The sequence below is a fragment of the Littorina saxatilis genome, linkage group LG2 (genome assembly GCF_037325665.1).
Source record: "Littorina saxatilis isolate snail1 linkage group LG2, US_GU_Lsax_2.0, whole genome shotgun sequence".
In the NCBI taxonomy this organism is placed as follows: Eukaryota; Metazoa; Mollusca; class Gastropoda; order Littorinimorpha; family Littorinidae; genus Littorina; species Littorina saxatilis.
The window spans coordinates 78,927,387-78,943,270 of record NC_090246.1 but is presented as its reverse complement, the minus strand read 5'-3'; the positions used below and the strand labels follow the sequence as shown (position 1 = coordinate 78,943,270).

Sequence of the window (15,884 nt, the reverse complement as noted above, 5' to 3'; positions counted from 1 at the left end):
CCTATTATTCCAAGTCACACTAGGGTATTTTGGTGGACATTTATTACTAACTTTTTGGTGGACATAAAATTACTAACTTTCACCTGTTAATTACTAATTTTTAGTTTTGGCTCACTTCCTGACGGATTGCTAGTGCCAAAAGTAAAAATTAGTCATTTTCCCGTGAAAATAACAAATTATCCCGTGAAAATGAGTAACTAACGAGTGAAAACAGTAACTGACAGCGTTAATTAGTAATTATCACGTGATAATGGGTAACCCCAGGTTTTGGCACTAGTAAGCCGTCATACCTCAGGGCTGATAATGAACGACTCCTTGGCGTATTGTCTCTCTCTCTCTCTCCCCTCTCTCTCCCCCTCTCTCTCTCGTCCCTCTCTCTCCCCCCTCTCTCTCCCCCTCTACATACATATTATCTGCCTGATTTCTTACCGGATTTTGTTAAACCTATTTTTCTTTTTGTTTGCATGTATGGAAGTGTATATTGCCAATTTAATTTGGTCGTATAGTATTGTTGTATTTGTCCGCTCAATTTGTATACATATATTAACTGTCTGATTTGTTACCTTTTTTTTTGTGTTAATGTTATATCTTTGTTTCAAAGCCCTCTGGGCCCAAAACAATAAAATACTTGACTTGACTTGACTTGACTCTCTTACCTTTTCCTCAGTAGCCCTGGCATAGAGCCTGGCGTGGTCCTCAGGGCTGATGCTGAACGACTCCTTGGCGTACTGTCTCCCCCCCCCCCCTCTCTCTCTCTCTCTCTCTCTCTCTCTCTCTCTCTCTCTCTCTCTCTCTCTCTCTCTCTCTCTCTCTCTCATGTTGCATGTTTCGCTTTTGATTTGTATGTTGCTTACTTTGTCATTTTGTGCTTACTTGTCGATTGTTTGCTGGTTCGTTCGTTTAATTTGTTTATTTGTCATGTTGCTTTACTTGTTTATCATTTAATAGACATTTGTATTAGAAGTAAGGACCGGTTGTAAGAAAAGGCGTCGCCTTAAACCTCTATCCTTGAAAAATAAAGTTCCATCATCATCATCATCATCTCTCTCTCTCTCTCTCTCTCTCTCTCTCTCTCTCTCTCTCTCTCTCTCTCTCTCTCTCTCCCCCTCTCTCTCTCGTCCCTCTCTCTCTCCCCCCCTCTCTCTCCCCCTCTCTCTTACCTTTTCCTCAGTAGCCCTGGCATAGAGCCTGGCGTGGTCCTCAGGGCTGATGCTGAACGACTCTTTGGCGTACTGGAAGAGGTCCTGCTGGTAGGGGGAGTGCGCGCCGCTCGTCGTGCCGATCTTGTGTTTGACGGTGTACAGCACCTCGATGTACAACGTCTCGCTCTGCAACACACCACTGTCACGTTCAGGTATCCATTACAGTCATGATGATGAGAGCACGTTTAGTAACCTGTAGTTCTGTGATGATTTTGACTTGCTATTGGCCTTTTTACATTTAGTCAAGTTTTGACTAAATGTTTTAACATAGAGGGGGAATCGAGACGAGGGTCGTGGTGTGTGTGTGTGTGTGTGTGTGTGTGTGTGTGTGTGTGTCTGTGTGTCTGTGTGTGTGTGTGTATGTGTGTGTGTCTGTGTGTCTGTGTGTCTGTGTGTGTCTGTGCGTGTGTGTGTGTAGAGCGATTCAGAGTAAACTACTGGACCGATCTTTATGAAATTTGACATGAGAGTTCCTGGGTATGATATCCCCAGACGTTTTTTTTCGATAAATGTATTTTATGACGTCATATCCGGCTTTTCGTAAAAGTTGAGGCGGCACTGTCACACCTTCATTTTTCAATCAAATTGATTGAAATTTTCGCCAAGCAATCTTCGACAAAGGCCGGACTTCGGTATTGCATTTCAGCATGTAGGCTTAAAAATTAATTAATGACTTTGGTCATTAAAATTCTGAAAGTTGTAATTAAAATTATTTTTTATAAAACGATCCAAAATTACTTTTATTTTATTCTTCATCATGTTCTGATTCCAAAAAACATATAAATATGTTATATTCGGATTAAAAACTAGCTCTGAAAATTAAAAATATATAAATTATGATTAAAATTAAATTTCCGAAATCGTTTTAAAAACAATTTCATCTTATTCCTTGTCGGTTCCTGATTCCAAAAACATATAGATATGATATTTTTTGATTAAAAACACGCCCAGAAAGTTAAAACGAAGAGAGGTACAGTAAAGCGTGCTATGCAGCACAGCGCAACCACTACCGCGCTAAACAGGCTCGTCACTTTCACTGCCTTTTGCACTAGCGGCGGACTACGGTCATTGTGAAAAAAATGCAGTGCGTTCAGTTTCATTCTGTGAGTTCGACAGCTACTTGACTAAATGTTGTATTTTCGCCTTACGCGACTTGTTGTTTCTTCTAACTGTGTATTTTTGCATTGTATAATGATGTAATGCATGTATGAATGACATCCCCACCAGGACAATCATCAATGGTGGTAATGCTACATGGCGACATACATTGTTCTTCTTGTTATTCTTGTGCTGCGTGGAAGACAACTTTCCTGTATTCTCGTTCGCATCATTACTTTGCCCCCCACCACCGCCCCCCAATCACCCCCTACCCCTTCATCCCCGTCACCCCCTCCCCCTTCATTCCTCTCCTCGTGCGGCCCGTCTCTACCAGCCTGGGCGTGTACCCTTTGGTTCCTAATTGAACTTGTCTTTCACATCGAACTTTTCATTCCTTCTGGACTGACTCAAGTATCCTCCAGGCATTTCAAATGTGACGTTTTAGTATGAACAACCCTTGTCAGATAATGCTGTTAAGGCGTATCCCTCCCCCCCCCCCCCCCTCCCCGTTCCCCGCTGTGCCGGCAAGTGAAGCTGCCCTCTCTGCTCTAAACCCTCCCGTCCCTCCCCCCCCCCCCCCATGTCTGGCACAACCTTACTATCGACAACTTCTCTTCTTAAAGGGAAAAATGGAGCGAAAGAAAAACTAACTTTTCAATAATTTGTGTTAGTTGTAAAAAAAAAGGTCAGACGCACATTTCGAACCTGTCAAGGGTATAGTGAATTTAGCTAATGGTCTGTGGCTTGAAAAAGGACAGAACCTGCTGACGCCCCACGCCCCCCCCCCCCCCCCTCCCAGCCACCGCCACTGACGAAGACAGCGGACAAGACGGAGCAAGAGCAGGTTGACCAGAAACAATGGACGTGATTGCCGCCTGATGGTCGCCACTCTGCTCTGCCTCGTGCAATTAGTGACGATCGCGGAAAAGTACAAAGGCCTGTCCCCTTCCTCGGCCCCAGTACTCCGCCCCTCCCGCCTACTGTCTCTCCTCTTCTACGTCAGACCTCAGCTATAACGGCTGAGAAGTGTACTGGGCATGGTGCGGGTATAGACCCTATCGGTATTCCAAGCTCTCGTAATCTCTCGCAAACTTCAGAGCATAGCAAAGCATGCGGTACAGCGATCTCAAGCGAGCTGCACAAGCCAAAGTTCGAAGTTCACGCGATGTTCAAAGCATAACAAAGAGCGTGTCTCGCGAGAGCTGCTCAGATACCGAAAAGGTCTATTGGCACCATCTCGTCTCTAGTAACTTGCTGCTCTTCTTATTTCACAGGGAGTGTTTTTACTTCACAGAAGAGTGAAACAGAGACGTATATTCCATTACGGTACTGGGTCGTTCAGCGTCCGGTTTGGGGTGGTTTCATACAAACACTTATCCGAATCAGGAACTGACAATGAGAATGACCGCACGTTCGTTCGTGCAACATGTTGTTTTTACAAACTTACGTCACAAACACAATTTACACACAATGGCCACAGTCACAGGACCGCGTGTCCGACCTCTATGTGGGACACATCGTTCACATAGGACACCAACAGACGATGACACTTTTACGGAAGACAAACAGTTGAACGTAAAATCGGCGTGTCTCAGTAATGTCAGTGTGTTTCAGTAAAGTCGGTGTGTCCCAGTAATGTCGGTGTGTCCCAGTAATGTCGGTGTGTCCCAGTAAAGTCGATGCTCCCCAGCATGTCGTAAGAGGCGACTAACGGATTCTGTTTCTCCTTTTACCCTTGTTAAGTGTTTCTTGTATAGAATATAATCAATGTTTGTAAAGATTTTAGTCAAGCAGTATGTAAGAAATGTTAAGTCCTTTGTACTGGAAACTTGCATTCTCCCAGTAAGGTAATATATTGGGCTGCGTTGCTGGCCCCTGGAGCAATTTTTTGATTAGTGCTTTTGTGAACAAGAAACAATTAACAAGTGGCTCTATCCCATCCCCCCCTCCCCCCCCCTTTCTCCGTCGCGATATAACCTTCGTGGTTGAAAACGACGTGAAACACCAAATAAAGAAAGAAAGAAAGTAAAGTTGGTGTGTCTCAGTAATGTCGGTGTGTCCCAGTAATGTCGGTGTGTCCCAGTAAAGTCGTTGTGTCCCAGTAATGTCGGTGTGTCCCAGTAAAGTTGGTGTGTCCCAGTAATGTCGGTGTGTCACAATAAAGTCTGTGTGTCACAGTAATGTCGGCGTGTCACAGTTAAGTCGGTGTGCCTGAGTAATGTCTGTGTGTCACAGTAATGTATGTGTGTCTGAGTAATGTTGGTGTGTCACAGTAATGTATGTGTGTCTGAGTAATGTCGTGTGTCTTACTAATGTCTGTCTGTCTCGGTAATGTTGGTGTGTCACAGTAATGTCTGTGTGTCATAGTAATGTCGGTGTGTCACAGTTTAGTCGGTGTGTCCCAGTAATGTCGGTGAGTCACAGTTATGTCAGTGTGTCACAGTAATGTCTGTGTGTCTTGGTAATGTCGGTGTGTCACAGTAATGTCGGTGTGTCACAGTAATGTCTGTGTGTCACAGTAATGTCGGTGTGTCACAATAAAGTCTGTGTGTCACAGTAATGTCAGCATGTCACAGTTAAGTCGGTGTGCCTGAGTAATGTCTGTGTGTCACAGTAATGTATGTGTGTCTGAGTATTGTCGGTGTGTCACAGTAATGTATGTGTGTCTGAGTAATGTCGGTGTGTCTTACTAATGTCTGTCTGTCTCGGTAATGTTGGTGTGTCACAGTAATGTCGGTGTGTCACATTTATGTCGGTGTGTCACAGTAATGTATGTGTGCCTCAGTAATGTCTCACCTCTTTGCGGGACAGCTTGTCACAGTAATGTATGTGTGTCACAGTAATGTATGTGTGTCACAGTAATGTATGTGTGTCACAGTAATGTCTCACCTCTTTGCGGGACAGCTTGTCACATTAATGTCTGTGTGTCACAGTAATGTAAGTGTGTCACAGTAATGTATGTGTGTCATAGTAATGTCTCACCTCTTTGCGGAACAGCTTGTCACAGTAATGTATGTGTGTCACAGTAAAGTATGTGTGTCACAGTAATGTATGTGTGTCACAGTAATGTCTCACCTCTTTGCGGAACAGCTTGTCACAGTAATGTATGTGTGTCACAGTAATGTCTCACCTCTTCGCGGGACAGCTTGTCACAGTAATGTATGTGTGTCACAGTAATGTATGTGTGTCACAGGATTGTATGTGTGTCACAGTAGTGTATGTGTGTCACAGTAATGTATGTGTGTCACAGGATTGCATGTGTGTCACAGTAATGTATGTGTGTCACAGTAATGTCTGTGTGTCTGAGTAATGTAGGTGTGTCTCAGTAATGTCGGTGTGTCTCAGTAATGTCTGTGTGTCTCAGTAACGTCTCACCTCTTTGCGGGACAGCTTGTGGATCTTGGGCTTCTTGCCGAACTGGTTCTCCATGGGGGGCGGCTTGTCCCCTTCCTTGTCCCCCTGAAACATGAAACATCGAACATCAAACATCATACACCGAGCATCAATCATCAAGACTCAAACATCAAGCATCAAACATCAAACTGGTTCTCCATGGGGGAGGGCTGCTTGCCCCCTTCCTTGTCCCCTTGAAACATCCAACATCGAACACCAATGTTGTTAGCTTTGTAGTTATTGCATATGCAAGGAGCGTATGGATGTATGATTGGTTCCACACCAAGATAAATACCAATGGCTGTTATGCTATATGGCGGATTCAGTTCTTGTTCTTGTTCTTTTGACCGTCACTGCTTTTAGCGTTCTGAGAATCTTGATGCTCCTCTCACTACACCTCATTATATTCACATCTCATTATATTCACATTAGTCGTTAGTGCCGTCCCTAACCCCCAGTGGCTCATCCCCTAACCTGTCTTCACCCTCTGACTCTTACTGACGGCGGCTTCTTTACAAGTGTAACGCTCTGTCCCTCAGGGGGCTCAGTTCGTGCACTGAAAGGCTCGTTCAATGTTGGAACGTGAAAGGGAAGAGACAACCCAATTCTCTGTCAATTTCAAAAAAAGATAAACTGAGTAAGCTGTACAAACAAGAACGTCTGTTTAAAAGAAAGATAAAGTGAGTAAGCTGTACCAAGTCGGAACTAAAAAGACCAGAGCGGGTGCAAGTAAAGGGGGGGGGGGGGGGGTAATGTGAGGCGGTATGGAGCGACCAAGGCAAAGCACATCCATGTTTCTCTCAAAGAAGCTGACAGCCACATAAACCGGATGAGGTGAATGTCTGACAGAATTCCTCCCCACAATTCCCTACTAGTGAACATGGCGGCGACATCACTTCCTGAGTGGACGCGTCCTGTCCGCTGTGAGCGTGAAGACAAGCACGCCTACACTGTGCCAGCAAAAACAACGACAAGAAAACAAACAAGAAAACAAACAAAAAACACTGCGAGCTAACATTCTCGTTCACATGGAAGAATGTTCCAAAGTGCTTGTTAGAGCTGAGAGCGACAAGTCCATGTAATAATGATTAGAACAATGAAGAAAATTCCACAACAAGCACTAACTTTCTTTATTCTTATTAGTCCATGTTGCAAGACCATGTCTCTATGCTTTACGCCAGGTGCACTAGATGTCAACGTCAGCCAATCAGGCTGATGACTGATTCTCGCGACGCGAACTCGTTTTGCCAAGAAAGATACCTTGGCATCGGTGACGTCAAATTCTAAAACAAATTGCTGTTTTTCCCCCTCACAAAATATGCCATGTTTGACTGATGTGCTGTGTTACTAGTTTGTTGCAGTGTGAACCCTAATTGTGGTGTGCACAAATAAGAATAGAAGCTGAGACCCATGCAATGAACTGATCGGACTACTCTCAAGCGCAGCCAAACACATTGTGAACAGGACTTCCCGAGGCCCCACATGGGATGTAAAGTGACGAAGTGTAGAGTCCAAAAACAACACACGCCTAACCACAAAGAACGAGCACAACATAAATTATACAATCTTATATTGCACTCACATTGGGAATCCCCACTAAACAAAGAAAGTCTCGGCAAACCTCGACACCCGTAAGAGCCCCGCTAAACTAAGAAAGTCTCTCGGGATTCCCAACGTGAGTTAAGATTAGTACTTTGTGTAATCTCTGTATATTATATAGTAGAGCATGGAGGTGTTCAAAATGATGTGAACATGTATTGTACACATGTAATGAAGGGGTACATGTCTCTAAGTGTACTCCCATCATTCAATCCTAGATTGTTTTACAAATAAAGTTGAGCTTTTTTGGGAGCACCGCTTTGGAACTCTTTGGCAATAGACTTTAAAAGACCCACATATTTAAAAGCATCAACAAGGCAGGTAGATACACATTTCATGACCGGCACGGTTGGCCTAGTGGTAAGGCGTCCGCCCCGTGATCGGGAGGTCGTGGGTTCGAACCCCGGCCGGGTCATACCTAAGACTTTAAAATTGGCAATCTAGTGGCTGCTCCGCCTGGCGTCTGGCATTATGGGGTTAGTGCTAGGACTGGTTGGTCCGGTGTCAGAATAATGTGACTGGGTGAGACACGAAGCCTGTGCTGCGACTTCTGTCTTGTGTGTGGCGCACGTTATATGCCAAAGCAGCACCGCCCTGATATGGCCCTTCGTGGTCGGCTGGGCGTTAAGCAAACAAACAAACAAACACATTTCATGGCAATGTAAACTACTTCCTGAAATCTTGTTTTTATTGTTTAATGTATTTAGAATTTATATGAATGCTTCTGTTATTTATATTACATGTATAGTAAATGCGTGATTCCCCAACCCCCTCCCCCCTCTTTTAGACATGTTGTTGCCTATATATCAATGGCTCTGTTTAACGATGCATCAACGCTTATTTTCTCTCTGATTTTTTTTTATTGTCTGATTTTCTCATTATAATTATGCTTCTTATTTTCATGAATATAATAGCATGCGCTTGCGTACAAAAACAATGGCGCCTGAGCAAGAAACGTGAATGGCAGCAGTCGAACAAAAGTGGCGATCTTAAAAGCAAGCGGCAGGAGCTCTATGCTTGGGACAAGCAAAAACAAAAAACAGGAAAGCAGAGCGAGAACAATGAAGGAAGCGGCCACCTAGCCCAGCTCCAGCCCCTCGTGGCCTGAACACACACGCATGGCAGCCAGAGAGCAGAGCAACACTACAAGAATGCAACTATTGATCAGGAATAAACAGCCCCTTGACAGCTGGCCCTCCTCACCAGCCATCAAAAAAACCCGCAGCTCCGGCCACTGTTAGCCGTGATCGCTCAATGAAATAACTGTGGCAAAACATAACTATGATGATAAAACACTCAATGAAATAACTGTGGCAAAATATTACTATGATAAAACGATCAATGAAATAACTGTGGCAGAGTATGACTATGATAAAACAATCAACGAAAAAACTGTGGCAGAGTATTACTATGATAAAACGATCAATGGAATAACTGTGGCAGAATATTGCTATGATAAAACGATCAATGAAATAACTGTGGCAGAATATTGCTATGATAAAACGCTCTATGAAATAACTGTGGCAGAGTATTACTATGATAAAACACTCAATGAAAGAACTGTGGCAGAACATTACTATGATGATAAAATGCTCAATGGCATAACTGTAGCAGAATATTACTATGATGATAAAACGCTCAATGAAATAACTGTGGCAGAATATTAATATGATTTTTTTGTTTTGTTCGTTCATGGGCTGAAACTCCCACGGCTTTTACGTGTATGACCGATTAATATGATAACACGCTCAAAGAAACAACTGTGGCAGAATATTACTATGATGATAAAACGCTCAATAAAATAACTGCAGCAGAATATTACTGTGATAAAACGCTCAAAGAAACAACTGTGGCAGAATATTACTATGATGATAAAACGCTCAATTAAATAACTGTGGCAGAATATTACTATGATGATAAACGGCTCAATAAAATAACTGAAGCAGAATATTACTATGATAAAACGCTCAATAAACGCAGAATATTACTATGATGATAAAAGGCTCAATGAAATAACTGTGGCAGAATATAAGTATGATAAAACGATCAAGGAAATAACGGTGGCAGAATCCGTCAGCATCCGTCGGTCCCGTGGGGCTTCAGACACTAGACTGTGGTGAGAGATAGATCTATGAAAGTCTTGCTTCAGACACTAGACTGTGGTGACAGATCTATGAAAGTCTTGCTTCAGACACTAGACTCAGAAAGCACATGTAGTGAGATACCTATGAAAGTCTTGCTTCAAACAATAGACCGTGATGACAGATCTATGAAAGTCTTGCTTCAGACACTAGACTGTGGTGACAGATCTATGAAAGTCTTGCTTCAGACACTAGACTGTGGTGACAGATCTATGAAAGTCTTGCTTCAGACACTAGACTGTGGTGACAGATCTATGAAAGTCTTGCTTTAGACACTAGACCGTGGTAACAGATCTATGAAAGTCTTGCTTCAGACACTAGACCGTGGTAACAGATCTATGAAAGTCTTGCTTCAGACACGAGACCGTGGCGACAGATCTAAGAACGTTTTTCTTTAGAAACTAGACCGGGTCTACAGATCTATGAAAGACTTGCTTCACACACTAGACAATGGCTCCAGATCCTTGACAAGCTTGCTGGAGACAGTGAGCAATGACAACAATCAGTAGTGAACTGTCCCAACTCGTCCCGAGAGGAGCAGGAGAAACGAAAGGGGTGGATACGGAAGGAAGGAAGGAAAGAATGAAGACAGGAAGGAATGAAGCAAGGAAGGAAGGAAGCAAGGAAGTAAGGGAGTAATGAAGGAAGGAAAGAAGGAAGTAAGGGAGTAAGGAAGGAAGGAAAGAAGGGAGTAAGGAAGGAAGGAAAGAAGGAAGAAAGGAAGGAAGGAAGCAAGGAAAGAAGGAAGCAAGGAAGGAAGGGAGTAAGGAAGGAAGGAAAGAAGGAAGAAAGGGAGTAAAGAAAGAAGGAAAGAAGGAAGTAAGGTAGGAAGGAAGGAAGGAAAGAAGGAAGAAAGGAAGGAAGGAAGCAAGGAAAGAAGGAAGCAAGGAAGGAAGGGAGTAAGGAAGAAAGGAAAGAAGGAAGTAAGGAAGGAAGCAAGGAAGTAAGGGAGTAAGGAAGGAAGGAAAGAAGGAAGGAAGGAAGCAAGGAAAGAAGGAAGCAAGGAAGGAAGGGAGTAAGGAAGAAAGGAAAGAAGGAAGTAAGGGAGTAAGGAAGGAAGGAAAGAAGGAAGTAAGGGAGTAAGGATGGAAGGAAAGAAGGAAGAAAGGAAGGAAGGAAGGAAGCAAGGAAGTAAGGGAGTAAGGAAGAAAGGAAGGAAGGAAGGAAGTAAGGGAGTAATGAAGGAATGAAAGAAGGAAGAAAGGAAGGAAGCAAGGAAGTAAGGAAGGAAGGAAGGAAGGAAGGAAAGAAGGAAGAAAGGAAGGAAGTATGGAAGGAAGGAAAGAAAAAATTAGGAAGTAAGGAAGGAAGGGAGGAAGGAAGGAATGAAGGAAGGAAGAAAGAAGGAAGGAAGCAAGGAACGAAGGAAGGAAGTAAGGAAGGAAGGAAAGAAAGAATTAGGAAGGAAGGAAGGAAGGAAGGAAAGAAGGAAGGAAGGAAGGAAGCAAGGAAGTAAGGAAGGAAAGAAGGAAGGAAAAAAGGAAGAAAGGAAGGAAGGAAGCAAGGAAGTAAGGAAGGAAGGAAAGAAAGAATTAGGAAGGAAGGAAGGAAGGAAAGAAAGAATTAGGAAGGAAGGAAGGAAGGAAAGAAGGAAGAAAGGAAGGAAGCAAGGAAGTAAGGGAGTAAGGAAGGAAGGAAAGAAGGAAGAAAGGAAGGAAGGAAGCAAGGAAAGAAGGAAGCAAGGAAGGAAGGGAGTCAGGAAGGAAGAAAAGAAGGAAGTAAGGGAGTGAGGAAGGAAGGAAAGAAGGAAGTAAGGGAGTAAGGAAGGAAGGAAAGAAGGAAGAAAGGAAGGAAGGAAGGAAGGAAGGGAGTAAGGAAGGAAGGAAGGAAGTAAGGGAGTAATGAAGGAATGAAAGAAGGTAGAAAGGAAGGAAGCAAGGAAGTAAGGAAGGAAGGAAGGAAGGAAGGAAGGAAAGAAGGAAGAAAGGAAGGAAGTATGGAAGGAAGGAAAGAAAAAATTAGGAAGTAAGGAAGGAAGGGAGGAAGGAAGGAAGGAAGAAAGAAGGAAGGAAGCAAGGAACGAAAGAAGGAAGGGAGGAAGGAAGGAAGAAAGAAAGGAAGGAAGTAAGGAAGGAAGGTAGGATTGAATGAAGGAAGGAAGGAAGGAAGGAAAGAAGGAAGAAAGGAAGGAAGGAAGCAAGGAAGGAAGGAAGGAAGGAAGGAAGGAAAAAAGGAAGAAAGGAAGGAAGGAAGCAAGGAAGTAAGGAAGGAAGGAAAGAATTAGGAAGGAAGGAAGGAAGGAAGGAAAGAAGGAAGAAAGGAAGGAAGTAAGGAAGTAATGAAGGAATGAAAGAAGGAAGAAAGGAAGGAAGGAAGGAAAGAAGGAAGAAAGGAAGGAAGGAAGCAAGGAAGTGAGGAAGGAAGGAAAGAAGGAATTAGGAAGGAAGGAAGGAAGGAAGGGAAGAATGAATGAAGGGAGTAAGGAAGGAAAGAATGAAGACAGGAAGGAATGAAGCAAGGAAAGAAGGAAGCAAGGAAGTAAGGGAGTAAGAAAGGAAGGAAAGAAGGAAGCAAGGAAGTAAGGAAGCAAGGAAGCTAGGAAGGAAGAGTAAATGTGGACTGACCTCGCTGGCGGCGCGCAGTCTCTTGTTCTCCTGTCGCCATGCCAGCGCCGTGTAGCTCTCAAAGAAACTGCCATCTGACTCCTGCACCCTGCAATGATTGGGTGTCAGGGCCTTGGTCACAACGGTCTTCAGAATGCGCAACATCTTCACTCGCTCTGACGTCAACCTGTCTGACGTCAACCTGTCTGACGTCACTCACTGTGTCGTCACGTCACGTCACACCATACACTGATCAGGCGAAAGCGCCGTGGTCGGTACAGTCTTCAGATTGCGTAACATTTGTACTCACGCTGGGCTTGTATTACGTCAATTGGGTAAAATGTCGTCACATAATGTCACGTCACACTGTTTGTGGCTACTCCTATAGTGATGGTATCACCGAGACATCCCACTTGCAGGCACATTTAGTGCTGACATCAGAGAATCATTTTATTCACAGGCACATAATACAGTTTTGACCTCACTATGTCATTTCGTTCACAGGCACATCATAATACAGTCATGACATCACTTTGTCATTTCATTCACAGGCACAGCATAATACAGTCATGACATCACTTTGTCATTTCATTCACAGGCACGTCATAATACAGTCATGACATCACTTTGTCATTTCATTCACAGGCACGTCATAATACAGTCATGACATCACTTTGTCATTTCATTCACAGGCACGTCATAATACAGTCATGACATCACTTTGTCTTTCTTTCTTTCTTTATTTGGTGTTTAACGTCGTTTTCAACGACGAAGGTTATATCGCGACGGCATCACTTTGTCATTTCATTCACAGGCACATCATAATACAGTCATGACATCATCGAGTCATTTCATTCACAACCACATAATATAGTGATGACATCATCGAGTCATTTCATTCACAGGCACATACAGAAATGCCATCAGCGGGGCATCGTCTCAATCACAGGTGGCCGTCACGACGCTCACACACAGGTGTGAAGGTGTGCATGGGGAGTCACAGACAGCAGTCTGCTTGGAAAGTGTGACCTGCCGGTCAGTCAGCACTGAAAGTTGTTGTAGAGTACTGTAGAAACACACACACGTACAATCCGCAGTGTGACCTGCCGGTCAGTCAGCACTAGGTTGTTGTAGAGTACTATAGAAGCACACACACAATCAGCAGTGTGCCAGCCTCATTCTACACTGGTTCTTTCCCTACTACGCGCAGTCTACCCGGGTCCACTACCCTTGTCACAATACTATTGATTTGTGTTGTTCGTCATCTCCCAGCAGTCGGCATGATCCGCTGAAAAGATGACTGCACTAAGGCCTGGGTGGCTAGCCCCCGACACAGTCCAAACACCCCATGCACCCGACAAGCAATGTTTTGGTTCGGTTCAACGGTGCGGTATAGAGCTACGGTACGGTACAACAGTACGGTGCGGTACCACGGTACGGTATAACGGTACGGTATAACGGCCAAGGCTGCGGTCCGCCCTCCGCCTGGCTCACAGCACAGGTGTGGAATCGATCGGCCAACTTCTCGTTCCAACATCGATACACGCGGCTTTCTGATTTCACGCGGCGCGACATACTACACCATCTCTTTGACTTATACTGTATGATCGCACAGCAGTAACGTAGCAGTCATTCTCACACAGCAGTCATTCTCACACAGCAATTATTCTAACACAGCAGTCATTCTCACACAGCAGTCATTCTTACACAGCAATAAATCTCACACAGCAGTCATTCTCACACAGCAGTCATTCTCACACAGCAGTCATTCTCACACAGCATTCACTCTCGTACAGCAGTCATTCTCACACAGCAGTCATTCTCACACAGCAGTCATTCTCACACAGCAGTCATTCTCACACAGCAGTCATTCTCAAACATCAGTCATTCTCACACAGCAGTCATTCTCACACAGCAGTCATTCTCACATTCTCACACAGCAGTCATTCTCAAACATCAGTCATTCTCACACAGCAGTCATTCTCACACAGCAGTCATTTTCACACAGCAGTCATTCTCACACAGCAGTCATTCTCACACAGCAGTCATTCTCACACAGCAGTCATTCTCAAACATCAGTCATTCTCACACAACAGTCATTCTCACAAAGCAGTTATTATCATAGAGCAATAATTCTTACAGAGCAGTAATTCTTACACAGCTGTCATTATTACACAGCAGTCATTCTTACACAGCAGTCATTCTTACACAGCAGTCATTCTTACACGGCAGTCATTCTTGTCCAGCATTCATTCTCACACAGCAGTCATTCTTACACGGCAGTCATTCTTGTCCAGCAGTCATTCTTGTCCAGCAGTCATTCTTACACAGCACTCATTCTCACACAGCAGTCATTTTCACACAGCAGTCATTCTCACACAGCAGTCATTCTTACAAAGCAGTTATTATCACACAGCAGTTATTCTTACGCAGCAGTTATTCTTACACAGCAGTCATTATCACACAGTAGTCATTCTCACACAGCAGTCTTTCTTACACAGCAGTCATTCTTACACAGCAGTTATTCTCACACAGCTGTCATTCCAGGATAGTTAACATTCTCACACAGCAGTCATTAGCACACAGCAGTCATTCCAAGATAGTTATCATTCTTATACAGCAGTCATTCTCAGATAGCGGTCATTCTCAGATAACAGTCATGATGTATGCATGCACATCATGAATGAATGACAGAATGGTATATATTCTGAAACTCTGCTCAAGGTTCTTCACATACATCATCTAAACCGATTCTCTACAAGACAGCAGTTCCCAGAGAGCAGACGGCATGCACCTATCACGAATGAAGCCTGTTAGTATGAAAATAGCTCAATGATTCTAGGGTTCGTGACAGAGATCAATCAATTCATATCAAATTTTATTTTACGAGGGTTGTGACATATGCAATAGGTTACAAACGAGCTTTTTTTCAACCAGCCCTCGCCCAGAGAAGGACTACTCTAATCATATATATGCGTATATATATATATGCACGGACATTTATATTGAGAAAAAGAAGAAGTGAAAATATATTAAAAATATATATAAAGGAGAGAGAGAGAGAGAGAGAGAGAGAGAGAGAGAGAGAGAGAGAGAGAGAGAGAGAGAGAGAGAGAGAGAGAGAGAGAGAGAGAGAGAGAGAGAGAGAGAGACATGTCACACAGCCATTATCCCTTAATCGTTCTCCTTCAGATTGGGTGGCATTGTCTTAGAATCCAGCCTCCATTACTGTCGATGTAACAGACGTGGTGAGAGTGATGGGTGGTGTAGGCGACAGACACCCCACTCAACGACAGTCATCACTCTTTGTTCACCCCTCCCCCCCCCCTACCGGCCCAACGACCGCCATCACTCTTTTTCCAGCACCTGCTCCCCACCCCCCGACATACCATCCTGTATATAACTCTCTGTCTGTCCCCTGATGTCGCTCACAGGCGGAGATTGCAACATTGAGAGCGGACAGACCCGATCAAGGGGATCTTTTGGCAAGTGTTGTCTAATATTGTCTTCTCCCTAAATAATGTAGAATGTATCAATATATCTATTGTACATGGACAACTATGTCGCATTGTCTTTAGTCGGTCCACTGACATCACACTCTTAGACAGGAATGCGTCTGTTTGTATTCTGCCTGATACACCACACCCTCTTTGCGTCTACTCTCGACCTGTTCATGCTTGGAATCATTTTAAAGCTTAATGTATCCCCTATTATTGCTGATGGGGTCTATGTCGACCAAAAGAGTGGGATTCCCTGTAGGTGGAGTTTCTGTAGGGGGATTTCCTGTATACAGGGAATCCCACAGGGTCTAGTTCCAGTGGTGTTTCGCTGACTATCGCTGAAAGTCACGTGATGGTTAGCGACATCGGTAGAATTTGATGTTTTTCGATCTTTAGTGATAATTCTTA

General features: G+C 43.8%; 1 protein-coding gene across 1 annotated transcript in view; it reads right to left on the bottom strand.

The window, feature by feature from the left end:
• Positions 1 to 13,263, bottom strand: part of LOC138959820 (BAI1-associated protein 3-like) — a 117,741-nt gene extending 104,478 nt beyond the window's left edge. The window contains exons 1-3 of the mRNA XM_070331452.1: positions 11,998 to 13,263; positions 5,676 to 5,759; positions 1,161 to 1,328 (exon numbers count right to left, since the gene is read on the bottom strand). Coding sequence (XP_070187553.1) covers positions 1,161 to 1,328; positions 5,676 to 5,759; positions 11,998 to 12,141 — 396 coding nt within the window. The 5' untranslated portion in view covers positions 12,142 to 13,263. The remainder of the gene's footprint in view (positions 1 to 1,160; positions 1,329 to 5,675; positions 5,760 to 11,997) is intronic.
• Positions 13,264 to 15,884: the final 2,621 nt, after the last annotated feature.